The sequence below is a fragment of the Coccinella septempunctata genome, chromosome 3, assembly GCF_907165205.1.
Source record: "Coccinella septempunctata chromosome 3, icCocSept1.1, whole genome shotgun sequence".
Classification (NCBI taxonomy): domain Eukaryota; kingdom Metazoa; phylum Arthropoda; class Insecta; order Coleoptera; family Coccinellidae; genus Coccinella; species Coccinella septempunctata.
In genome coordinates this window covers 5,578,853-5,605,621 of record NC_058191.1, presented here as the reverse complement: position 1 = coordinate 5,605,621, position 26,769 = coordinate 5,578,853, and the positions used below count along the sequence as shown (strand labels likewise).

The 26,769-nt window shown below is 37.7% G+C and overlaps 1 protein-coding gene across 3 annotated transcripts in view; it reads left to right on the top strand.

Moving 5' to 3' along the window:
• LOC123308917 (connectin) overlaps positions 1–7,330 on the top strand; it is a 373,496-nt gene extending 366,166 nt beyond the window's left edge. For all 3 annotated transcript variants that reach the window (XM_044891725.1, XM_044891726.1, XM_044891724.1), the window contains 2 exons: positions 1,982–2,182; positions 6,711–7,330. In XM_044891725.1, coding sequence (XP_044747660.1) covers positions 1,982–2,182; positions 6,711–6,934 — 425 coding nt within the window. In that variant the 3' untranslated portion in view covers positions 6,935–7,330. The remainder of the gene's footprint in view (positions 1–1,981; positions 2,183–6,710) is intronic.
• The last annotated feature ends 19,439 nt before the right edge of the window (positions 7,331–26,769 follow it).

Genomic DNA, 26,769 nt, shown 5'->3' with positions numbered 1-26,769 from the left:
TCTGAGGCTAGGGTTGAAATATAATTTCATTTTTATCATATTCTTATGATGACTGTGAAGGAATATGTTTCTTCCATACATTGATATATTAAATCACATCAATCTCCTTTTTGAATGCGCCCCTTAAAGTAGTAGTAGCAATAAACTTTATTGAAACAATGTTTCAAAGAGCTGACGACCTAGGTCTTCCTGCCAGCTCCCTCAAATTCCCCCAGTATATATACAGTTTAGATAATCGAACTGGAGATGGTAGTGTAACAATATTTATTGTATATCTTCCACAATCATAGAATGAATAAGTCATCTGCATGAAGCTAATACATAATGAATACAAATAATAAAAACATTTATAGACTCAGAGAGACAGTATTAAACTAAAAACAGAGATAATCTAGAGTAGTTCGAATGGGAAGTCACTTAAAGGTCAGATAGGTCAGACTAGCCCCCGGTTTCATAAAGCTCGATCAGGGAATAAACGCTTGATTGACAGATAAACGTCAATTTGTTTTTAATAAATAATTCAGTCATAAGAATTGGGAATTCAATTCTCTAATCAAATTATGATCAATATACATCTATTCAATGATTCTAAATTGCTTCTTGTTCAATATATGTAGGAATGAAAAAGTTTTAGTGATTTCGTTTTTGAAATCCAGTGACTGTCAAATCGTTGATCGGGCAGTAAGAGTTTTATGAAACCCACTATTAGACTCTTAGAAAGTCGATAAATTCAAAATTAACACAACGTTTACGGTGACAGAGCAGTCAATGATAATTGATTGCGAGAGCCTCTTTAGTCCATCAGAAAAACAGAAGGTTAGAATAATTATTTTTAATGAGAAAGCTGAATTGTATTAATGAGATAGGCCAAGAGGTCGAAACTTAAATGGTTAAGTCTGGTCATGAATGAGATAAATACAAAATGTGAGCAGAGCAATAATATTATAATTTAAATATTGACAGAGCAAGAATATTATGATTAATATGAGAAGTGCAAGAATACTTTATTTATATAAATAACGTTGGTCTTGAAGAGTGCAAAATTCATCAATGAATAAAACATTCACAGAGACGAACTGCTTACTTAAGTACAATTAGAACGTCTATCAGAGAAATACAAATGATAAAATATGATAAGTACAAAATGCGATTACTAATGAGGAAAACCACTAATCGTTGGTTTCGAGAAAAGCAGAAGGCTTGAGAGCTAATCTGTATATCGAGCAATATTGATGCATAGGAGAATATGTCCATGATAATATAAATTTCAATGAGGAGCTCATACTAACTAATTATGTAACACGATTACCAGAGCAGACCTTCCAAGGTGGAACCAGGACGAGAGACTGCCAACCAGTGTCATGGCACTGCTGATCGTTGAAGAATTTACATTGTGTTCTGAAAGAAAACTACTAATTCCAGGGTCCACGGTCCACCCTGGAGAACATGAAGATTCATTCAATTGAAACTTGACAACAATAATTAGTCATATGTACGTGAGGATTAACATCACAGTTGACTTCAAAAATGAAATTAACTGATTCAAATAGATGAGGTGATCATGAGAAAACAATAAATCTGTATTTATTATCATCGATGAGAAAGACATGAGAAGGTTCAACTTTGGTGCTACATACCCATACATTTCCATGTGAAAAAATCTAGAGAGGTCTGGAAATCTAGTGATATTAAATAATAAAAAAAAAAATACAAGGTATATTAACTAGAGTGTACTACGTATATATTACAGATATTGAACATTCCAAAGAGAAATCATCAGATTTTTCCGAAATATTGGCAACAATAGAAAAAACTCAATTTCGAATTATGATGATGTTGAGTCACATGAAAGCTCTATCAAATTCGGTTTCATATGAGAATTGTTCCAACTCGCATACGAAATTCAACTAATATTCATGTGAGACTTGTGTCCCAGACAGCGTTCCGTACGATGTAAATTACTATTCCTTATTTGTTTCAGATAACAAGCTAGTGTGTGACTGCCACCTGAATTGGGTTATTCGCCTGTACAACGAGACGCAATGGGAAATGATTAAGAATATTCTCCAGGCTTTCACGTGTACGACACCGGTTAAGGGTCTTTCACAAACCGCAACAATTCCAACCCTAGGATCCTACATCGCAGGTTCATCCGATTCAGCAACCAATGATGGGATATCCGGTGAGTGTTCTTGAAATTCCTGTTCGGTATAGATACGATGAGAGGTTTATTCAAACATAACTAACGACATTATATTATCGTTGTCATTGAAAAGAAATAATGAGCTAATTTTGGCATCTCCAAACATGAGTAAAAGTCTTCAAATACGTAGTATACAGCAGGGCTGTCTCAAACCCCTATGCTTGATGTTTGTGAATGCCCGTTTCTGCTCGTGGACAATGCGCTGTAACGTGGTTACCTCGGAGAAAACTTATCTCGAGCGTCAGCTATTCTTTTCACTAGGAAGAATAGCAAACCTACCAGAGTAGCTGCTAGTCGGAGACAGAGTTCGCTGTTATCTAGGGTGGTAGCGATAACGAAGTAGTCAAAATCAAATTATGTACCAGTTTATTCACTCCTTTGGAAACTGATTATATAAACAACGGAAATATGTGTAGGTATGAAATATGAGCGAATCGATCAGCAAACATACATTCTGGAAATTCTATTCGATCACGAGCACTTTATAAAGTTTATACCGGGTACAGTGAAAATCAAAGGTTGTTCAATAAAATGCGCTAACCAGAACTGACGACATGGATACTAAGGGTGACCTCGCGAAGTGAAATGACTTGCTATACGGTATCGGGATGTAAATTAATTGTATTTCTCCAGAAATGAAAGAAACAGAACCAGGGCGGATCTACTCGAGACTTTTATTCACTACCCAAAGGGCTACGCTCCATGACTGATAGCGAAGAAAAGGTCCATTTTGAGCGCAACTACGGGATTTCACTGACGGCGAGCGGTATCTCTTATTCTCCACCCCAAGGGCTTACGCACCATGACTGATAGAAAAGAAGAGATTTCGATTTCAACACTCATGACGCGGGATCGCGAACAAGGGGGTTGACGGGACTTTCTCTTCACTACCCCAAGGGCTTACGCACCATGACTGATAGCAAAGGGAAAAGTCAGACTCGCAAAACAGGGTGAAGTACAGCAAAAGATAACAGAAAGCGATACAGTACAGCAGTGCCAAAGAAGTAACCGGTGTAGGTCTAATGAAGAAACTGAACAGTAAAGACGGGGACCTACCTCCTTTATTTCAGGCACTCGCGGAAAACAAACGAAAACTAAAAAAAAATTAATTCCTAAGAGCACTAACCCTCGCAACACAAAATTTATTCTAAATTCGTTGAACGGCTTGTCGTGCACACAATTAAAGTCGAATCGCAGAGAAAAGAGAGTACAGAGCGTAAAAGTGACAAAAGAGACTAAATAGTAAATGTTACTAAAGTGTAAAAGAGACCGTCGCGGGGGAAAATCTGCTTTCATAGGCAAATCTCCCCACACGTTAAAAATCTGAAAATTCCAGAATGCGACAAGAGTGAAAAACGTCGTCAGCTCCGGTTTATCGCATATCAACATCAGAAAAACGTCAAAATCTTCAACGGCATGCAAGAAAAACAACGTTAAACACAGATAAACAGTTTTTTACATTTAGTCTGCCTATCGGAATGAATGTACTGAATATTTGAGAATTAAATATTTTCAAAGGCGGAAATGTAAAATGAAAGGAATGCACTAAAATGAACTCCAATTTTTCTCAGAAAACTGGAGATCATTACAGCGCTTCCAATCAAATTTCAACATCCGTGCTTTGTGCTTGATTCTTCATCAAAGTTTTAACAGCTCGACTATATCCGTCGAGCGTATTTGACCAGATACGTGCAAAAGGGTAATGGAACCATATATGAACCCAAAGACAATGTGACAATAGTCATAGAGTGTCTTCCGGATCGAGCCAGCTTTTTTCGATGGTGATGAAAATAAGCAACCATTTTCTGTCTCCAAGTTTTCCCTTCTGATTAACGAAGACAGTTTCCTAGCATCTAGACCAAAGAACAAGACTTCTGACACATATGTTCTGGGAAACTTCCAACCCTTCAATCTGGTTTCTCCAGGATGAGGGATAAGCGGAGTAATTGGCATCCAAAATAATACGGAGAACTTCAGAAGCTATTTTCAGGAAAGTCATTATCGGTGTGTTATCCGGGATGACGGGAAAATCTGAAATATTCCCAATTTTCTGTAGCTTCGGTTTAAACGGAACATTCATGGATTTCGATCATGATATCCGAGATATTCTGGAGCTTCAGAGAAAGTTGCGTTGTTAGAGGAATATCCTCCATTCGCGATGTTCACAAAGATGGTCATATCGACTTAGCATTCAGCATTAAAAGGACAACATTTTCAGGAACTATCATTAAAGCCGTATTCTACGTTTTTCACCGTAACGTCGTTGAGGAAAAAAAATTACAAGGTTATCATGAGAAACTCCAAATTTTAATTTGCTTTTTCGTCATAAAATTTCAGATCTGAACTAGAAATCTTTATATGTATTTTTTTCCCAATATGATTCTATTCTTAAAATCCATCAACCATAGACCTTAAAATAACCATTTTCGAAACATTCAAGAAATAAAACTTCGGTGACTCGTTGAATGATGACTCAAAAATGATGTCAATGATGTTGATTGCGATCCAAGGAATCAATAGGAAAATTACTCTAATTGAGTTGTTCAACTCGGCAAAGGTGTTTTGATTTATTTTCCATCAAATCACTGCCCAGTGGCGATCAAAAGATCTTCAAAAGTTATTGAGTAACAATGAATCTCCCAATAATCAAAAATCTAGAAGGAAATAGTCTACTCAGAGGCTTTCGCAAAAAAACGAACAAGAAGTAATATCCTCAGCTATGAGCCTCATGTGCAAACAAGTACTGTAACTTTTTGGAGACTCTTGAGAGGAAACGGCTGAGTCTGGTGACAGGAGCAATGACTGTTCATTTGTTCAATAAACACTTGAATAGAATGGGACTGACTGACTGTTCCCTGTGCCGCTGGTGCAGGAACACTGATGAAACTGTTGAACACCTGCATAGGCGGAAATGAACATTTTTTGTGGGGGGGGCACCCCTGTAAGAGGTAAGAGGGGGGGCACGGCCCCCCCTGGACCCCCCCTATTTCCGCCTATGAACACCTGCAGCAACCCTAAAGAGTTAAGGATGACACTAGGAAACACAACCTTTACGATTCCTACGGTGAGAGGGACTCCTCTCTGTCGACTTGTGATGTTTTTGTCAGCGTATCTCAGTGTTTGAGTCTCTCCAACTGCGGATGAACAATAGGTCACTAGGCCTCAGTTCAGCACCGCTCGTAGAAGAAGATGAAGAAGCTATATGTATAAAGAATCGATTTCAATGTTCTAGACATTTCCAAAAGCTTCATTTATGTCTAGCATAAGGCTCTTCTCATGATTTCTCTCACAATCTGTACGAATTGATGTGTTGATGAAGAATTTTTTCACCGACATCTTCTTCCTGGTCCACATGAATGATCTTCTCGGTTTAACCGATCCACGTCAGCTTCGCGAATGAAAACAGGTTTTTCTATTTATTCACCAAGACAACTCCATTAACGGACGGTTTCATAATCAAATTTGAAGTCACTTTAAGCTTAAAGCTTTCTTGAGTGTCATTTTTAGTAGGGTTAAAGGAAGCTTTAAAATTAAAGGGACTTCAGGTTTGATTATGAAACCGGCCGTAATTGATTTAAAATTACTTGCGGTGTTGTCAGTGTATTCTCCTATCCATATAAGTATGTAAAAATGTGTGCTTGACTCACTACGTAATGAACGTAGTGATTTTGCAGCGAGATCTCGTACTAAAATATCTCATTACATTTTCCATAGAATGCAGTAATTATGTTCATTTCATAATCTTACTGGCTACTTCTGACAATTCAATAATATTCATTTTCTACGGTTGAGAACATAGTCCGTTCGATACATGAAGCAAAGGAGGCGCTATAGTGGTTCGGAAATAGTTGGGTATTGCCGCCTTCTACGTCTTACTTACGCCATTAGCCCACATGAAATTAGGTTCTGCCATGCATAGACATAGAGACAGGGACTGCGAGCATTCCCTTGCCTTCCATGCATAAAATACGGTCAAAAAAGTGACAGGGAGAAACTGAACATCAGATCAGCTAGTTGTCCTTTTTTATAATTTTGATTGGTCCACACTCACGTCTATGTCAACAGAAAAGAGACAGGTATTGGCCTGAGGATCATTATGTATAGCCAATTTCATGATGGTATTGCTCAGTCCATGTCTCTATGTCTATGCTGCCATGCAATAAATTCAAATAATTTTACCATGCTCTACTAAATCTTCTAACTTTTGTTTGTATCTGCTGCACTTTCTTTGACTCATTTATATGATAAACAACGTTTTCGCATAAAATTTTAAGCTTATTTCTTCTGTTACGCCAATGCTAGTGATGCAAGTTCTGTCAATTCAGCTCTAACTTGAATTACGTCATCACTGTTCCTACTACGAATTGAGCCTACTTTGCTATAACTTCTTGGTTTGATAGACCAGTGAATAATGGCTCATAACGCATATATTTTACTCACTTTATGAATTGATCGTATTGCTTATATGATAATAGAATTTTATTTAGTGAATATCATTTACTTCCAGGTGTCAGACTCCTCCTTAAGAAGACCCGTCACCGTGGTCAAAGGAACGTCACTGTTGTCAATAGTCCGGAGAAATTCGAGTGCCCGAAAGAAGAACGTCAGTTCGAAATAGAAGGTCAAATGGTTCGGTCTGCTGCAAGTCTATCTGACATCAAAGGAACTTTCGCTTATAACCTTATCCCCATATATATCAATATGTTTTCGATCAAGCTTTTCTTTAATTAGAGAAGTTTTAATGATGCGCTGCCAGAGGACGAGAACTGATGTTCTCTGACATCATTATTTTACGCAAAAAAATTGCATCCGGGAATCATAACACAGAATTCAGAATGGAATAGGGTAGAGTGCTATTAGGTTAATACCTCAGAGGAGAAGTTCAGTGTATATGGATTTTCATGGAATTTCATGCATAATATTGTGGTAATGCTCTCCAAAAATGTTTAAACGCTTCAACTCATAGCATTCAGTGCGAACAGCTCATGGAGATTTTCAATATATGAACATACATACATAATAATCATTCAGTAACATAAAATCGAAAATTATCCATATTTTTTTCAAATAATCCACCAGAATTGGACCAGTTTGGGTTCCACAAAAGTCGACACAATTGGTGTCTGCTCGCAGAATTTGTTCGACAACATTTACATTATTATGTAGTTTGAAGTTTTTTTGGATCGATCGGAAAACCAGTGCAGTATCAAGTTTGATTATTCAATTGAAATTTCAACACTCCCCATCTTTATTTCTTTGTATAATTGGAAGTGAAGACACTTTATTAGCTCATTAGTATAGCAACATTCAATGTACAGGCCCAAATATCCACAAGTATCACCAACATAATATTATAGTGCATCCCTTACTGTTTTTGATTTTTCTGAATTCTTCAGTGAACAGGTCCAGAGGCACTGGCCAATCTTTTGAATGCTATAAAAGCCTTTTTTTATAACAGGGCGTTTCACGAGTGGTTTTCCTTTCGGAAAAGTTGGTGTTTTTGTACCCTAAGGCAAAAAGCGTCGAAGATATAGGGTGATTTATAGATTTCGGCATAAATTTACGATATCTTTAACTTATAAATGGGCGATACCATTCTGATGAAACTTTGTGGATTCGTCAACTTAACAATAACCCTTTCAGATGGCATAATGCAATTTTGAGATACTCAGGACAGCACTCTGGGTACTGAGATTCATCTTTGAAATGTCAAAATACCTATATATTTTCTGGAGTAGTTGAGAAATGTTTCTTTTCAGACTTTACTATCAGAATATCACATTCTTGATAGTTTCATTCCAGGTTTATGTCCACGAATCTTCAGATTACGTATTTCTGCCTGAAAACACTCGAGCAGGAGCCTAACGATACTGTACATTTAGTGCTTGCCCCGTATATTCCAGCGCCAGCCCCTGTCGTAGTTTTTGAACCATCAGTATACAGATTACAGATTGTAGGGTGTGTAGGTCTTACCCACCAAACCTTCCACTGCGACCAGAGCGGTCTATTGTGGCACACAAACAAGCTCAGAGAGCTGAACTTCCTCCTCCAGTCTCATCTTACTTAGGAAGGAGTTGATGTTAGAGGGGGAGTAATTCCCGAGTTCGTCTATATTCAGCTTGAGAGAGTCAAAAATTACTGACAGACCCTGTCCGCCGCCGGACAGTCACAGAGGATGTTCTCAATCGTTTCGTCTTCCTGTAGGCAGAGCCTGCAGAGTAATTCATTGACGAAATTGAGTTTGTTTAAGTGAGCTTTAAGTCTGTGATGTCCCGTGAAAACCGCCATTATGGATCTCAGATTGGTTCAAGAGAGTCCTAGCCATTGGTTGGTGTATAGACTGGCGACTGGGAATTACTGATATGACCCTGTGGTGCGAGTGACGCAGTCCAGAAAGATTGTGACAGTATTCCAGAGCCTATCCAGCTATGTTTCGTTCCCTGATTATGGAATTAAAAAGTTCCGGGACAATAAACGCTGATAACATGTATGAACCAAGCAAATTAAAATCCGAGCAAACAAGAATATCGAGTTCTCTCAGAAACAATTTGTGGGACAACAAGCACATATATGCGTAAAGAAAGTAAAACTACAATATACAGGGTGATTCATAACTATTTGGACATAGGCTAAGGGCAGATTGTTTGACTAAATATTCCTCAATAAAATATTGCTGTGGGAAAAGATAGAGGGCGTTAAAGTTGAATTTTTTATGGAGGGACAGAATAATATTTTCTTCGAAGTTCGAAAGTCCTTTATTAAAAGAATTAGACAAGGCATAGAAGTCGGAGGAGGCCACGTAAAACATTTTCTAAGTTTAATCATTTTTATGTTACATTGTTTTCAATTATGCTTTATCGTCGAAATAATTAAATGAAATAAATGAATCGTTACTTCAAATCCCCTTCCGATGCTCTGAACTGTTCATTGTATTTTTCTTGAAAACGGATGAAAAAATATACAGTGAAATTATTAGCAAAAAACGAAAAAAAAATTCAACTTCAACGCCCTCTATCTTGTTCCACAGCAATATTTTATTGAGGTATATTTGGTGCTATCGCCATATTTTGATACAAACAATCTGCCCTTAGCCTATAGTTATGAATCACCCTGTATGAAACTATTGTAGGACCAATAATGACATACGGGATAGAAACGAGAGCCGCGAGCCAATAAACAATGTTATTTCGAAATATTGATATACTTACAAGGTGTTGTTTCGACTCAAAATCTACTTATCAATTTTTTCCAGACCTCACCTCAGGAGACACTTCTTTTGAATTATTTTTATCGACTCCGCCGTGATCAAAAACTCTAAATAGGTTCATAGAGCCAATGTTCCTTCAAAAAAAAAAAAAAATACACTGTGTTGGAAATCATTTGAAATTATATTGTAGAAGGTAATTTTGGAGGTTCTTTCGTTCCTCAAACTCTCTTTCTCTATGGGCTTCCTTTCAACATCAAAAAAATAATAAGAAAATTCCTAAAATATTCAGGAGAAGAAAATTTTCGAATATAAGTAATATAGTGGACAACATAAGGCTTGTTTGTAGAGTGGTTCACAACGGTTATGAACTGTACAGAGCAAGCGCAAATGGATTTTCGTCACCCTGAAATGGAATTGCGCTTGCTCTGTACAGTTCACAACCGTTGTGAACCACTCTACGAACAAACCTATAATATCGAATTAATGTAAATGAAACTGGCGCAATATTTAGTTTCTGGATAATATGAACCATAATAACATATCAGGTACTCATGTCGATTTTAAAGCTTTTCTGTTTTGTTCGACATGACCAATGATGTCGAATAGGCTCACAAAATATGATCGTAGGTGTAATATCACGAGTTCACGAAAACCAATACTCTTTCCTCCCTTTCATAGATAACAGGAAAAAAGCCTTACTTTCAATATAATTTCGTAATGTTTTATTTCACTTCCACTTTCATTTTATTAGAAAAACGTCCCTCGCAACCATTACCTCTTGGATCTCTGAATTTCGTTATCCATTGGCTTAGTGTGAACTGAAACTTGCTAATCGATTATTTGGGAAACAAGCACAGGGAGAAAAAAAAATTCGATGAAATTGAGAATTATCGCAAATTTTTTTGTCACTAGGAAAGATCTCCGTTTCAAGTTGAATTACCTAGGAATAAAATGGCAAGAATTCCATGAAAATCCATTCACTGCAAATATTACCCAGCTAAGAGCAATTAGTATTGAATCGCCATTTCCAATTCAATGCGCGCTTTCAATTTATAGAAACATCCGGGTTAATCCATAAAAGTCTGTGATTCATGTTTTAATATCCAGTATGGCTTCTAGAAATATGGAGGAAGTTTCTATGAAATCAGCAAATTAAACGTTTTGAAAATATTCCATTCGACGTGCTACTACCTATTCATTAACACTACTAAATGTCTCTCTACAGCTTCGTTCGACCGTTTGTTTCAGACCAATTTTATTGATACTCAAGAAAAACCCGTTGGTGGGCGATGAAAATTTTGAAGGGGCACTGGAAATATCATGTGATGTTTGTTTTTGTCTCCTTTCGATATATTCATTTGCATCCCTGCATTAATTCATAGGAAATATATTAATATCCACGACATATTGAATTGCAGACATTGATGTATGACAGTATGTCGGTTAAACGGTTCGAATCAATAAATGTTTGATAATAATGGAGCTAGGTAGCACAATATGCTCTACCCTATAATTCCTTTGTTGATGTATGATAGTTTTGTCGCCTCTGGCTGTGCGTCGATTTTCAATATGGCTGTGTTTTAGATAGAGTACGTTTGAATCTCGAACTTAGTGGCTGGAACGTCCAATTCACTGATTTATAATTTTTTACATCATTCCTAGGCTAGAGAAAGTTCGGTCATGATTCCAATTGAAAGGAACCATTTTATGGTATAGTATAAAAATCTATTTCCCACAAATTAAAGGAGACAATGTCGAATTAAGAATTACATCAAATGCGTAATAACTCATCATTTCACTATATGAGGATAATATAAGATTTATAACTCAAGTACAACTGAACTCTAATGATTTGATTTTATGCATCTTGATCTATATTGGTTTTCGTCTTTAAGTTTTTGTTCATCTCTGAAATAAAAGAATTAGACCATGGAACTCCTATGCTATTGTTTGTAAGGAAATGTGCAACTAGATCGATAAAATATCGATGAAAAAAAATTTTAGGTAGATTACATAATTTTTTATTGTAATCGAGTAAAAAAGGGAAGTTAGGATATGAAAATGTCGAAAGGAATTTTTCTGATTATTGAATTTATTTCAGTTTGAAATATTTTCATATGAAGCATCAGAAAGTTTTGAGGAAGCATATATAAGACATTGACTTTTCTACTCCTCTTGATTATGAAAACTTTGATTCTGTCAAATCTAATCTGCCTATTTCACAGGCTGGAGATTGTTCTTTTGAATTATTTCATGAGTATGGAGGATAAATAAATACCTTCAATTTCAGAACGCAGATAATTGGAGAAGAAAGGAGAACAACAACAACACTATATATAAATGAAAGTCCTCTTAATCCCTAACAATACAAGAGCGGCCTTACACTAGCAGGGCACCTCAAAGAATTCTTAGATTTTATAACCTCGTTTTGCTCTTATTTTGATCCGTTTTGCTCACCACTCAGTTTATTCTGCTCACCTATATAGAATGACAACTCAAAGAGCCCTGCTGGTGTAATATTACACCAGCAGGGCACCTCAACGGATCTTTCCAATATTGGTATTATTAGAAAGCTCTCGTTTTGCTCCGTTTTGCTCACCAGTCCGTTCATTTTGCTCATTTATACTTTACGAGTTTTTGGAGGAGAAAACTTTTTTCTATCGATATAGATACGGATATCTGCGTTTTGCCCTCGTTTTGCTCTCAAATCTGCAATAAGTTTTTCTCTTCCACTTACCGATACTGAGATATAGATAATCGCAAGTGCCCTGCTGCCCTGTTCATTTAAACATTACGAGTTTTTGGAGAAGAAAGAAAATTTTTTTTCTTACCCTAGCTTGTGGGATATCTGCGTTTTGCTCTTTCTATAATAATGATAATTAGTAACTTCACCATTACCGATAATAACTTTACCAGCATCAGTTATTACTTCATAAATTTTAAATCAAAATATTCCACAACGGTTCACAGTATCGAGTTTCACCAAGAGTTCCATTTAGGTGTAAATTGAATGATGCTTAAGTTCACTCGAAATTATAAACGACTAGGTACTAGAAGTCCACTTGTTCTTTTGAAGAAGGGATGGTCTGATGTCTGATAGCACCAGTCAGAAGCAAAGCTTCCTTTTTGTTTTTCATTTGAAGGTGATAATATATATCAGCTGATAATTGTAGTGGCTATATAAAATTTACTAGCTCTTGCCGATATTGTAAGAGCCATGGTTGGGAATATTGTCGGTAGACCACCGGATTCTTAAAGAGTGGTCCAGATTGATACAAAATAATGATTCACATTTATTTCGACTGTGAAGTCCGGTTTTGGGCGAAAAAGGAATACAAAAATGTTTCAATGACAAAAACAACTTATCTTTGAAGTGCTTTCCTTCCAACCAACAAAGCTCTGTGATCTGTCCAAATCCTTAAGAACAGAATCAAAACGAATCCTTTTTCTAAGAGGTGTTGTTACATATCAAGAAGACCACTCAGCAGCCATTGAATACTTTGTTGGGTACTTCCTTAGACCCCCATAGTATGTTATTACATAAAGAGGGCACTTTTGATTATCTATATCTCGGTAATGATGAGAGGTAGAGAAAAACGAATTGCAGATTTGGAAAGGGCAAAATAAGAGCAAAGCGCAGATATCCTACAAGCTAGGGAAAGAAAATAAATTTTTTTTCTTCTCCAATAACTCGTATAGTGTAAATGAGCAAAACGAACGGACTGATGAGCAAAACAGAGCAAAAAGAGGGTTTTCGATCAAAATCGATATCGGAAAGATCCGTTGAGGTGTCCTGCTAGTGTAATATTACACCAGCCGGGCACTTTTGATTATCTATATCTTGGTAACGGTAAGTGGTAGAGAAAAACTAATTACAGATTTGAAAAGAGCAAAACGAGAGTAAAACGCAGATATCCCACAAGCTAGGGAAAGAAAAAAAAAAAAGTATAAATGAGCAAAACGAGAGCTTTCTAATGATAGCAATATTGGAAAGATCCGTTGGTGTAATATTACACCAGCAGGGCACTTTGAGTTGTCTATAGCTCATTCTATATAGGTGAGCAAAATAAACTGAGTGGTGAGCAAAACGGAGCAAAATGAGAGCAAAACGAGGTTATAAAAATCGTAAAAATTCTTTGAGGTGTAATGCCGCTCAATACAATACATTATGGACATCACAGGAACGTCTCTCACAAAACAGGATGATGTCCCTGGGACGTTCTATTTATTTGAGCATATTCAAGTAAATATTACCAGCAAAGCATTCTTCAATGAAAATACAGGGCTGATTGAATGGCCACTACGCTCCCCAGACTTTACACCTCTAGATTTTTTCCTCTGGGGACGTTCACAACACCGTGATATAGTAGAAAATTTACTTTATCTGGACAAATATCTGTTCGAAAAAATTAAGTTAGGGATAGTTTTTGTCGAGTCTGGAGGAGAACATAGAAACTAACAAACTTAAGACGTCTTCGGAATATACCGCCTTTTCTTAATATAAGCCAGTATAACAAAAATACTCCTGAATAAACATCAAGACTAAAATGAGCTCTTGAATTCATAACTCCTTTTATCTTCTGTCAAATTATATACTGAGAAAATAATTTCTCTTTCTATAGAATAAAAACCAGCTCCTGTCAGTGGTATCTCTTTAATCAAGAATCTTTTTTAATACGGTAAATCTTCACGAAAACTCCCATTGTAAAAGATCAAAAGTTACTAGATAATGGTTCTGTGATTCGGGGTCTCATTATTTCAAGTTCAGACAGCAATCTATTTTGAAGGAATTATTAAGGAAGGATCGAATAATAACGAACGTTAATTGCATCTCGAGTGAGTACTCCCCGTAATTCAATATGTCTGCAGGGTGGAGATTGTAGAGTAATAATTGTGTAGGAAATGTAATAATTTCCTCAAAAATAAATTCACATGCCGAATTCCTACAACAAATTCGACGAGAAAATCAAAACGGAGAAACATAGGAAACCACTCCTCCTTCGTCGTACAATTTCATTGGTGCAGAGAAAATGTTCCGAAAAAGGTATAAAAAGAACCCATATGGAAAGCAAAATTCATTCAGCTTCAGACTCAGCGATCGAGACAGACGACCACCAGCTAAGAAAATTACGCATATCGCTTCCGCATTCCAAGCCTGCACACAAAAAGGTTTTTCTCAAAACCACTCCAGCTACTCGAAGACCTGCGGTCCCAACACATCTGGCAACAATTATCAGGGCGACACTTGACCTGCATCCCGAGCCTGCATTCCGGACGTCAACAGTGACCGCACATTAGGGCGAAACAAATTCGTTTTTGTTAAAACGACATTGCACATATTTTACTCTTCAGGGCAACCCTCATAAAAGTTGGGTTGAATAAAAACTGTGATATTCTGTGGGAATATTTTATTTCACTTCCCTTTTCCCTGAAAATACTAACGATGGTTCCAGCTCAACAGACTATTCAACCCACAAATTGGTGACCCCGACGTGATCGAAAAAGAAGACCCGAAGAAAAATGGAACAACAAGCAGCCCAGGTCTCAAGAGTCGCCGTTCGGATGCCAGAATTTGTAGCCACCGATCCCGAACTATGGTTTGCCATGGCGGAAGGAAGCTTTCTTTGCTCCGGAGTGATACAAGACCGGACCAAGTTTGGCTACATCGTAGGAGCCCTGCCAGCAAAATTTGCCGCCGAGGTGAAGGACATAATCATGAACCCACCTACCGACGGTGCCTACGAGAAATTGAAGATGGAGCTGGTGCGACGTCTGAGTGTCTCCCAAGAAGAGAAGACCCGCCGCCTACTGGAACGAGAGGAAATGGGAGATCGTAAGCCGTCACAATTCCTTCGACATTTACAGGGACTCGCAGATCGAACCGTCCCAGATGCCCTGATGAAATCCCTGTGGATGAGCCGGCTACCCAAGTCTGTCCAGGTGTCATTGGCCATCATCAAGGACAAAAATCTCGACGACTTGGCAACCCATGCAGACCATATAATGGAAGCCTCCCGACCTATCGTCCACCAGATAGCGGAGACAACCAACATAGAGGCCATCATCGATAGGAAGCTGGAGCAGATGTTCTTGGGACTGAACCTAGAGATAGCAACCCTGCGAGCAGAGCTGGCAGCACACCACCGGGAGCGACCCAAGAGAGATGGTAGTCGAAGCCGTTCCCACGACCGTCGAAGAAGCCAGAGTCGCAGACGATCGCCAACTGATGGAAGGTGCTGGTACCATACCAGATTTGGAGCCAGGTCCATGAAGTGCGAGCAGCCCTGCAACTACACCTCGGGAAACGAAGGGGGCCTTCACTAGAAGCGGCCAGTGATCCCAGCCCAACGACGCGCCGCTTGTTCATCACGGATCAGGACTCCAAGTTGCAGTTCCTGGTCGACACTGGAGCAGACCTGTGCGTCTTCCCACGCAGCGCAGTCACTGGCAGACGAGAGAAGTCCGACTACGTCCTTTCAGCAGCCAATGGGACACCCATCGTCACGTACGGTACAACCACCCTCACGCTGAACCTAGGACTTCGCCGAGATTTCACATGGAGGTTCGTCATAGCAGACGTATCAAAGCCCATCATCGGCGTCGACTTCTTGAGTTTCTACAACCTGCTAGTGGACGTGAGGAACCGAAGACTTTTGGACGGAACCACCCAACTCACTACCCAAGGAGAAGTGGCTGAGTGCTCCATCCCAGAAGTCAAGACTGTTAACGGATCTTCCAGGTATCATGATCTACTAACACAATTTCCAGAGATCACCAGACCTGCAGGAGCCCCAGGACGCATCAAGCACAACACGAGGCATCACATCAAGACGATTCCCGGACCACCAGTAGCTTCGAGACCACGACGTTTGGCACCAGATAAGTACAAGGCAGCCAAAAAGGAGTTCGAAGCCATGCTACGACTAGGAATCGCCCGTCCATCCAAGAGTCCATGGTCATCCCCACTGCATCTCGCACCAAAGAAGGGTTCTGAAGAATGGAGACCGTGTGGAGACTACCGTGCCCTAAACGCCCGGACTGTCCCCGATCAGTATCCCGTGAGACATATCCAGGACTACGCCCACATCCTCCAGGGGAAGAAAATTTTCTCAACCCTCGATCTAGTGAGGGCATACAACCAGATTCCCCTGGTCGAAGAAGATGTTCCCAAGACCGCCATCACGACGCCATTTGGACTGTTCGAGTTCCCAGTCATGACGTTTGGACTACGGAACGCAGCACAGACTTTCCAAAGGTTCATCGATGAGGTTCTACAAGGACTGGACTTTTGCTTCAGCTACATTGATGACGTACTGATCGCCTCATCGTCGGAAGAAGAACACATGGAACATCTCCGGATCATCTTCGAGAGGTTCCGCAACTACTCCATCGTCCTCAATCCAGCCAAGTGTATCTTTGGACAACCTGAAGTAAAGTTCCTTGGTTACCTCGTCTCTACCGATGGAACAAGACCACTGCCAGACAGAATCCAAGACATACTGGGGTACAGTCAACCTACAACCGCCAAAGACCTTCGAAGATTCCTGGGTATGATAAACTTCTATCGTCGTTTCATACCCCGAGCATCACAGACACTTGCACCTCTCCACGACCTGCTTGTGCCAAAACTGAAAGGAAAGGCGAAGATATCATGGACCCCAGAAGCCACTGCAGCCTTTGAAGAAGGGAAGAAGATGCTAGCTTCAGCCACCTTGCTTGCGCATCCCAAGGACGCCGCTCCTCTAGCCTTAGTAACCGACGCTTCAGACACTGCAGTAGGAGCTACTCTACAACAGTTGGTCAACAGCGAATGGCAACCACTGGCATTCTTCTCCAAGAAACTGTCACCACCAGAGACTCGTTATGGAGCGTACGACCGTGAACTGCTAGCCATCTACCTAGCCATCAAACACTTCAGACACATGGTAGAGGCCAGAAACTTTACCATTTTCACGGATCATAAGCCATTGACGTATGCCTTCAAGCAGAAGCCAGAGAAGTGCTCGCCCAGACAGTTCCGCCATCTGGATTATATATCGCAATTCTCCACCGACATACGCTACGTACCAGGATTGCAGAATGTCGTCGCTGATGCCCTTTCAAGAGTGGACGAAGTGACTCCAACCTTGGACTATGCAGCATTGGCCACATCGCAAGAAGATGACGACGAACTGCAGAGATATCTTAGAGGTGACACAGGACTGCTGCTACGGAAGATGAAACCACATGGTTCAGAAATCGCTGTGTACTGTGATACATCCACACCTCAGGCACGTCCATTTCTCACCAAATCATTCCGCAGAGCAGCCTTCGATACCATTCACAGACTGGCACATCCCGGAGTGAATGCATCCATCAAAATGGTCAAACAACGTTTCGTATGGCCTTCAATCAACGCAGACTGCAGAAAATGGTCCCGCAGCTGTATAGAGTGTCAGCGAGCCAAAGTCACTCGCCACGTCAATGCTCCACTGGGTACTTTCATGCCACCAACACGTCGATTCGACCACGTGCACATGGACATCATCACCATGCCACACTCTGAGGGCTACCGATACTGCCTCACTTGCGTCGACCGATTCACTAGATGGCCAGAAGCCATCCCACTCCAAAACCAGGAGGCATCCACCATCGCCAGAGAATTTTACACAAACTGGATAGCGAGGTTCGGTACTCCACTTCGGATCACCACTGATCAGGGAAGACAATTCGAGTCGAGCCTGTTCAACGAATTAAGTAAGTTGACTGGCACGAATCACATCCGTACTACCGCCTATCACCCAGCAGCAAACGGCATGGTGGAGAGAATCCATCGACAACTTAAGGCAGCAATAAAATGCCACAAAAACGACCGATGGACCGAAACACTCCCTACCGTCCTCCTCGGAATGCGAGCAGCCTGGCGAGAAGACCTTAAAGCAACGGCAGCAGAACTGGTATATGGAGAGCCACTCAGATTGCCTGGAGAGTTCCTGGATTCCAGAAGTACGGATGATAGCGAGGACACATCCGACTTCATAGTGAACCTGAGGCAACAAATGCGAGAAATAAGGCCCACTGACGGAAGCCACCACGTAGAGCGGACCAGCTTTATATTCAAGGACTTGGTAACTTCACCTTACGTTTTCGTCCGGCATGATGGTCCGAAGAAAGGCTTGCAAAACCCATACGACGGACCATACGAAGTGTTGAGTCGAAGTCCAAAACACTTCGTAATAAAAATAAACGGCAAGGAAACAACAGTTACAATCGACAGGTTAAAACCAGCCTATGTCATCGCGGACGACGATATGAAGAACCAGCCAATGCAAGAACACCCTGTAGAACCCGATAGAGAAGATCAAACTCCAGCCCAGGAAAGAACAACTACTAGATCCGGCAGAAGAGTTCATTTTCCCAAGAGATTTCTACAATATGTTTCGTAACTTCGTCACTGGTGGGGGAGTGTGTAGGAAATGTAATAATTTCCTCAAAAATAAATTCACATGCCGAATTCCTACAACAAATTCGACGAGAAAATCAAAACGGAGAAACATAGGAAACCACTCCTCCTTCGTCGTACAATTTCATTGGTGCAGAGAAAATGTTCCGAAAAAGGTATAAAAAGAACCCATATGGAAAGCAAAATTCATTCAGCTTCAGACTCAGCGATCGAGACAGACGACCACCAGCTAAGAAAATTACGCATATCGCTTCCGCATTCCAAGCCTGCACACAAAAAGGTTTTTCTCAAAACCACTCCAGCTACTCGAAGACCTGCGGTCCCAACACATCTGGCAACAATTATCAGGGCGACACTTGACCTGCATCCCGAGCCTGCATTCCGGACGTCAACAGTGACCGCACATTAGGGCGAAACAAATTCGTTTTTGTTAAAACGACATTGCACATATTTTACTCTTCAGGGCAACCCTCATAAAAGTTGGGTTGAATAAAAACTGTGATATTCTGTGGGAATATTTTATTTCACTTCCCTTTTCCCTGAAAATACTAACGATGGTTCCAGCTCAACAGACTATTCAACCCACAATTGCATCATCAGAAAAACAATTGATTCGGAGTGAAAGCAATTTCCACATTTCTTTTCGGCCTTGAAATACTGGGTCTGTATTCTGATTTCAAATCGATGTTGAATTTATTCCATCCAGTATCGATGTACTTACATATATTATTGAATATCCATTTTTACTGGTCAAGTGAATTCCATATTTTCCAGTCAACAGTAAAAATTAGGTTTTTCTTTGTAATTGATTGTGGATATTTGAAATAATTTTACGAAGTGAAATCGAGCTCTGTGACTAATCTAATACCTTGTATTCAGTTATTTAATTATTAAAATATCATTGATAATGGAAAATTCGTAAATTATTAGTTAATACAAAAACATTCAGAGGACAAAATGCTCAGTTACTTTGCTACTGAAAATCAGCTTAAAATGAATTGGTTTGTAATTAATATATACAATGTGTCTTTTAACTAATGAATTTTAATTACACCAAGTGGATAGGTTTCTTTGAATGAATATATTATACAGGGTGTTTCATGAGTCGTTGGCCATAGCCTTATGGTGAATCCAGGTCATCCAGGTCTTTCAGAAAACTTGCGTGTTTTATATCCTAAGGCTATTAGTTTCGAAGATACGGGGTGATTCATGAATATTGGCCGAAATTTGCGATAACCGTAACTCTGGACTGCAAGGTCCGCTTGTCATCAAATTTTATAGGTTTCTTCACCTCAGAATACTCTTTCAAACGGCTCATGAAAATCAATATTTTCAGGGCAGTACTCACAATATCATGATTTTTCATTCTAGCCCCAAAATCTATATTTTTTACATCCCTTACAGAAATTTCGTCATTGCCATGAAAAAATACTTAATTTATTCTAAGAAATTCAATTTTCACTTTGCATGGCACACTTGTCACAAGGGAATAGGAACCGGACGAATTCATATTTTATGTCATTATTTTGAAATGCGGTCCTGTTTTTATTCCTTCGATGATGATATTTATTGTCCTTGTATATGTGTAAGATGTTTTTGAGTACAGGTTATCCCACATTTTTGATTTTGGTTGTTTCCGACAGTTGCAGACTAGATAAATGAAAACGTTGAATGGTGTCCGAATGGGCTCGATTTTCGTGAAAAGTCTACTCTAAATCTGTCCTATTTATGAATGGAATCTTGTAAATTCTATTTTTAACATTTCCTTCAATGTAGGGCGAAAAATTAATGACAATTCATCTCATTTTATGACTTTTATTATGCATTGAAGTATGTCCACTTCTAGAACACAACTAGAAAAATGTATGAGACTCAACACTTTATGTTGATTTTGCCTTGGAGATGTAAGTAATATATCGACATACCAATATATATTATATTTTGTAAAATATAATCTTTTTTTGTATGATATTAGATCAAAAAAGCATGCAGTCTCATTAGTACAAAATGTTAAAAAAAAATGAATATAGTGTCGTATTCTTTGTACTAGGATACTACTGAAATGCATTTTAATACCTACTCCCCTGAATTGCTAACTTGCAATTAAATTAATTAATTTAATCAATAAATAATATCCATTACCTTGAATTTCATCTAATCAATATCTTCCTGGAAAACACTCTGATGCAAGTGCTTTTAACTTAATTTTTGTCTTTGTTCTTCATCATTTTCAAAAATGTTTTTTTTTATTTTAACATGGAATCATAACTGAACTTCATGTAGTAGATTTTCGTAAGTGCACAAAGTAATGTATTTTAATCGTCCCCAAATAATTTGGAAAGGGTTAAGTTTTTTAGAATTATTTCGCATCATATATATGCCTTCCTACTGAAATTTCCAATTGATTTCAGAACTGGCTTATTAGATATGTCTTGAAATACTCCAAGAAAAATATGAGACTTCCAAAATTATTATTCAATAAAAAATATGGATTATATCTTATCGAATATTGTAGAACACTAATTTCAGTGACACTGTAAAGGTTCTGCTAGATAAGCTCTAATTATAGAGAATATTGAAGTGAGTACTGATGCAAAATTTCGAAATGAATCTAATCGATCCAGTTCAACTGCCGATTTAAGTTTTTTTTACTCTTCATTGCTCAGTATGAAAACTCAGATGAAGACATTTTATTATTTTAATAAACACAGTGAGTTTTTCCTATATGAAAGGAATTATTGATCGTTATATTTATCAGCTTCCAAATTATTTGGTTTTTTATGAAAACAATTTAGACAGCAGTATTTACACCGTAAATTTTGAATCATTGCACTGTACAAATTATCATATTCATATCATAATTGTTATTTACTTCATCACTGTAAATAAAGTCTTTCATATAACATGAATAGTTTTCGATTAGGTCAAGTGTATGGTGTATAAATTGATATTTGAACTTCATCGAATGCATAACTTTCATATGTTTTATACCACAAGAAGAAGTTCATTTATATAGCTAGTCTGATGAAATATTATGAAATTTTTGAAATTTCTTTCACTAGGATAATAATTGCAATCCGACTAATTTCTGCATTATTCAATCTTATCCGATGCTGAATTGTTTGAAATAACTGTAGTGTTCTTGTTGTTCGTTTCCTCGACCAATCAATGTGAAACCAGTATTTTTCCTTGGAATTGAAAATAAATGGATTGAATGGAGATTGTTATTTCACCTTTATTCCTACCAACCTCTTTGCCGGTTTTGTCAGTATTTTTCGAATTTGGGCCAAAAATGGTGTCAAATTATTGCGTTGGACTAATTCTTGAAGAATTCGTCCAATTCAATCCTGGCAATTCATCCCTCTATCCCTCCTGGCTTCGATTCACCTCGCAAGATATGAACAATGAACCGGAAAAAAAATTGTGGTAGATGTGCAGACTTCATGTTCAAATTTGAATGGTGTTGAATACCAATTGTGAGTGTAGCGCTGAAAAACAAATCGTAAGTAATTGATGATTGCTTGCCCCTTTGAAGATTCTGTGATGGCATCTGAAGACTGCATTTAATATTCAATGAAGAGTGACTTAAAATATAACCACGTCTGGGAGAGTGAGGTAATGAGAGCTAGCGGGTAATGGAAGCCACTACAATATACGCAGACAGGAACGATCAAAAGACATGAAAATTACAAATATTTCTTGGATAACATGCACCTATGCCGCCTAAATACCTCCCTTCTGCTTAGTAGCAGTGACAAACGCATGCGTATTTTGTCCGATATCCTTGTAGAAAAGTGCGATCTTTTGAAATCGATTCTTCTGTAGCGTTTTGTGTATACATATTGTGTGCATAGCAAGGGAGGTTCGTCAGAGGAGGCAAAGAAGGCTAAGCCTCCTCATACAGCTGAGCACCAACATTCATAATATATACATTTCTAACCTATCATAATTTTCAGAAATAAATTTGAATATTTGGCGCAATAGTTTCAGATTCAAAAAGTGCCTTGATGAAAATTTGTAATTGGAAAATTAACTCTTCCAATTATTCTCTTTCTCTAGCAATTAGAAAAATTATAGTTGACATTAGAAATCGAGGATTTTCTTTGATATTAATACTTATAGGTTAGGTTAGGTTAGGTGGTAATTGGAAAATTAACTCTTCCAATGATTCTCTTTCTCTAACAATTAGAAAAATTATAGTTGACATTAGAAATCGAGGATGTTCTTTGATATTAATAGAGGTTAGGTTAGGTTGGGTTAGGTTGTAATTGGAAAAATTACTCTTTCAATGATTCTCTTTCTCTAACGATTAGAAAAATTATAGTTGACATTAGAAATCGAGGATTTTTTTTTGATATTAATATAGGTTAGGTTAGGTTATAATTGGAAAAATAACTCTTTCAATGATTCTCTTTCTCTAACAATTAGAAAAATTATAGTGGACATTAGAAATCGAGTATTTTCTTTGATATTAATATAGGTTCCGAGTCACTGTTATATTCATGGAAATGATAAAGCTGACCATCTTACCAAGTTAGGCTGCTCTCAAAGAGCAATCTCGATTCCAGTTAATCCTGAAGACCTTTCACCTATTTAAAGGGACAAAATATGGAAACTATGAAATGAGAAATGGATCTAGATAAGTCAAAGAAAAGGTAAAATCTTCCTAGAAAATACATAACTACAATTTGTTTAATTCGTTCTAATTATTGTTGTAGATCTTTTCACCTGAACAAAATTAAAGTTTTTAATTCAGCAAATTGTACTTGTGGACAGTTAGGAGATCTTTCCCATATATTTTTACAGGTGGAAATGATATGGATAACATTGAAGAATGATATTCTGATTTATTGAGGAGGAGAAATGACCCTTTTCCAATTAATATATATGATTGCTTTCATGCTTTTTTCGTAATGAAATTTCCACTATTAAAGTTTTGATTGGTTTTCTTTCATGTTCAAACATTAAATTATTGAAATGGAATAGCAAGTTAACTTATTTTATTTCTTGAAATTTTTTTTTCTCATATTTCAGTCCTTCATTTCTTACCATCGCTACCTCTATTAATATTCAGACCAAAAAAACGTTCTCTATAAAAATGTATATATAAATTCCGATAGAGTATTGGAATTACCAAGATCGGCTTAGCAGCAGGCTCATTCGGTGATGTGGAAATTTGTCCGAATGGCCTAAGCAGCCGTGGACATAGAAAAAGAAAGAAGAAGCAGAATATTTGGCACTAAACTGCAATGTGTTTTGCAATTCAGGGGAGGCTATCGGCGATATGGTTCCGCTGACAGCGTAATGAACGCCATCGACTGGTTCAAATGTCAGAGTCAACTGATTGGCGACACTGAGCAACTATCTCACTCCAGTCTTTGGACAACAACAAATGTTTATTTTCCATTCCATATATCTATATTCCGAGGTAGAACCGTAACGGCCAAGCCAGAAGTCATCGTCTCTGGGAATATTGGCAGTACTGTTAGGAAATATAGGAACAAGTACAAAAGTTGAAAGGAATTCAGTTTTCTCCTGACTATGAAATTTCGAAAAAGTACTTTCGAACTTATCAGTAACGTGCTGAAAACCAATGTATTATCTCAATATTCAATATCTCACAACGGCTCAGTATATGAAATAAGGAACAACAGGATATAGAATAAATATAATATCTAAAAATAATAATTGGTTCAAGTTAATCCTCAAAATTATATCAGTGAGAAGCACAACACATCAAGACAGCAAAAGATAACAGTCCCAGATTATCACTTGTTAGAGTAGATTCTGTTTCCAATACTCAGCTGAGAACCGTCATAGACAATATATTATGGCAACAAAACTCTTCAGAAATGTTCATTTTCAAATCATATAGGTTCATTGGCGTTTATAATGAATGCAGCACATTTTTGATATTTTCATCGCAAAAGTGCTTTTGATATTTAATTTGGTGTCGATCCTTGTGGTGAGGTTTTTTTCAATTTTCTCTCAAAATTTTACTCTATTATCTCTTTAATTTTCTTTCCGACGCCAAACCACCCTTAAACTCTCGTACGCTTTTTTTCACCATGGTTACAGCTATGTTTTTCTTTCACCAAAAATTTTAAATTAATTGAATAATCTAATCGTCTGTTGCCAGAAAGATATTTACATAGCCACCTTTTCAAAATTTCGTTCTTCTACAATCGCCAGAGCATCTATTTGCTAAAACATGAACTACCTATTGATACATACTGCAGGAGACGAATAACCTGTAGTCTGCAAGCAGCATTGAATTCAACACTTTCTTGAGTTCAATGGCAAGCAGCGATTGTTCTTCTTCTCTTTATCTACTATCCATAAGGTAAACCATTTAGCTAGAATTTAATAATGTGGCGAAACGTCGCTCATAGAGTAACTAGATGTTTTTTCTGAGACATTTCAATACCACGACCAGTATTATCATATCATTGGATTAAAAGAATATGAGCAATAGATTACTGTATTGGAAAAATATCTTTTCGAGGAGAAAAATTTCATGCTGTTTCGACAAAATGTATTCAATTCACAGATCTATTCATCTTGATATAGAAGGATTCAAGTACATTTAAATAGTGGAAAAACAAAAAAACGATGGACTTCTCCTTCATGGGTATTCTCCTACAAATTATTACTGATTTGATGACATTAATAGGGAATACTCCTTCTGACGAAAATGATTTTTTCATGAAATATCTTTGAAACGTCACATTTTGAAATAACCATTTTAACCGTTTCCCAAGAAAAATTATTTTAAGTACTGAAAAATGAAAAATAAAAATGGGTAGGTATTTAAAGTTTAAAGCGTTTTGTGAGAATTGCTCAAGCTGGCAACATCGACTGAAATATGCCTTGAAAATAAAGGACAACAAATGCATTATCTTGATGAGATAGACAACGAGGAAGGTCATAAAATTTTATGGGATTTTTATGGCAGGTTGCAGTTGAAGCTCGCCAGTAAGTACGCGCTTGTTGATCAACAGCTGTTATTTCATAAACAAGCTGATCGGACATTGTTCTTTTCATTGTTTTGTATGCGCTGTTGCCAAATCGTAAACTCCGCACAGAGCGATTTTAATTTTGAAACCCCATATTTGAAGGATGATTTTAAATAGTTTTCGCGGTGAATTTGAAGAAATCATGAATGAAACTTATAATTATTCAGTTTAAACATGCATATGCAGTGATAACCCAAATTGGGGAGAATTCCCCATTTGCAGTGGAAGGATCTTCCTCCTATACAATAAAAGATTAAAAAAATTATATGATCGAACGTCGGTCCTTTTTCGAAATCACCGTTTATGACCTAATGTTGACTATACAGGGTGAGTCTTTGACTCGTACGAATATTTTCACAGAAGATTTTTGAGGACAAAAGAAACACAATTTTGTTCGTATATTGGTTTAAAATATAAAGGATGTTGAAAAATCATAAAAAACGGTGTTTTAGTTCTATCTCATAAATGGATTTATCGAAATCTTTTTCGAACACAAGATATCACCCACGTCTTCCAGTTTTATCATTATGACTATTACGTACCATGAAAATACTGAAAATTCAAAGAGCTAACTCTCAAAACTAAGTTAGACGCTTTTTTATGAATATTTGAACTTTTTGAAAAATAAAAGTATTTTCATATTTTCTCGTATGATGCGCCGTTTTCGAGTAATTTGATGTTAGAAAATTAAAAATTATTTGGAAATAAAATATCGGGAAATTGGACAATTTTGTAACTTTTATTTCTCAACTATGCCGACGTTTCGAGGAAGTTTACCTCTTTTTCAAGGCTAGTCAATTCCTTAAAAGTTGAAGTCATATAAATTATTCAAAAGTAGAGCTAAGGAAGCATTAATCGTGCGATACATGTGGAACTAGTGAATGGCGCGAGACATTAAAAA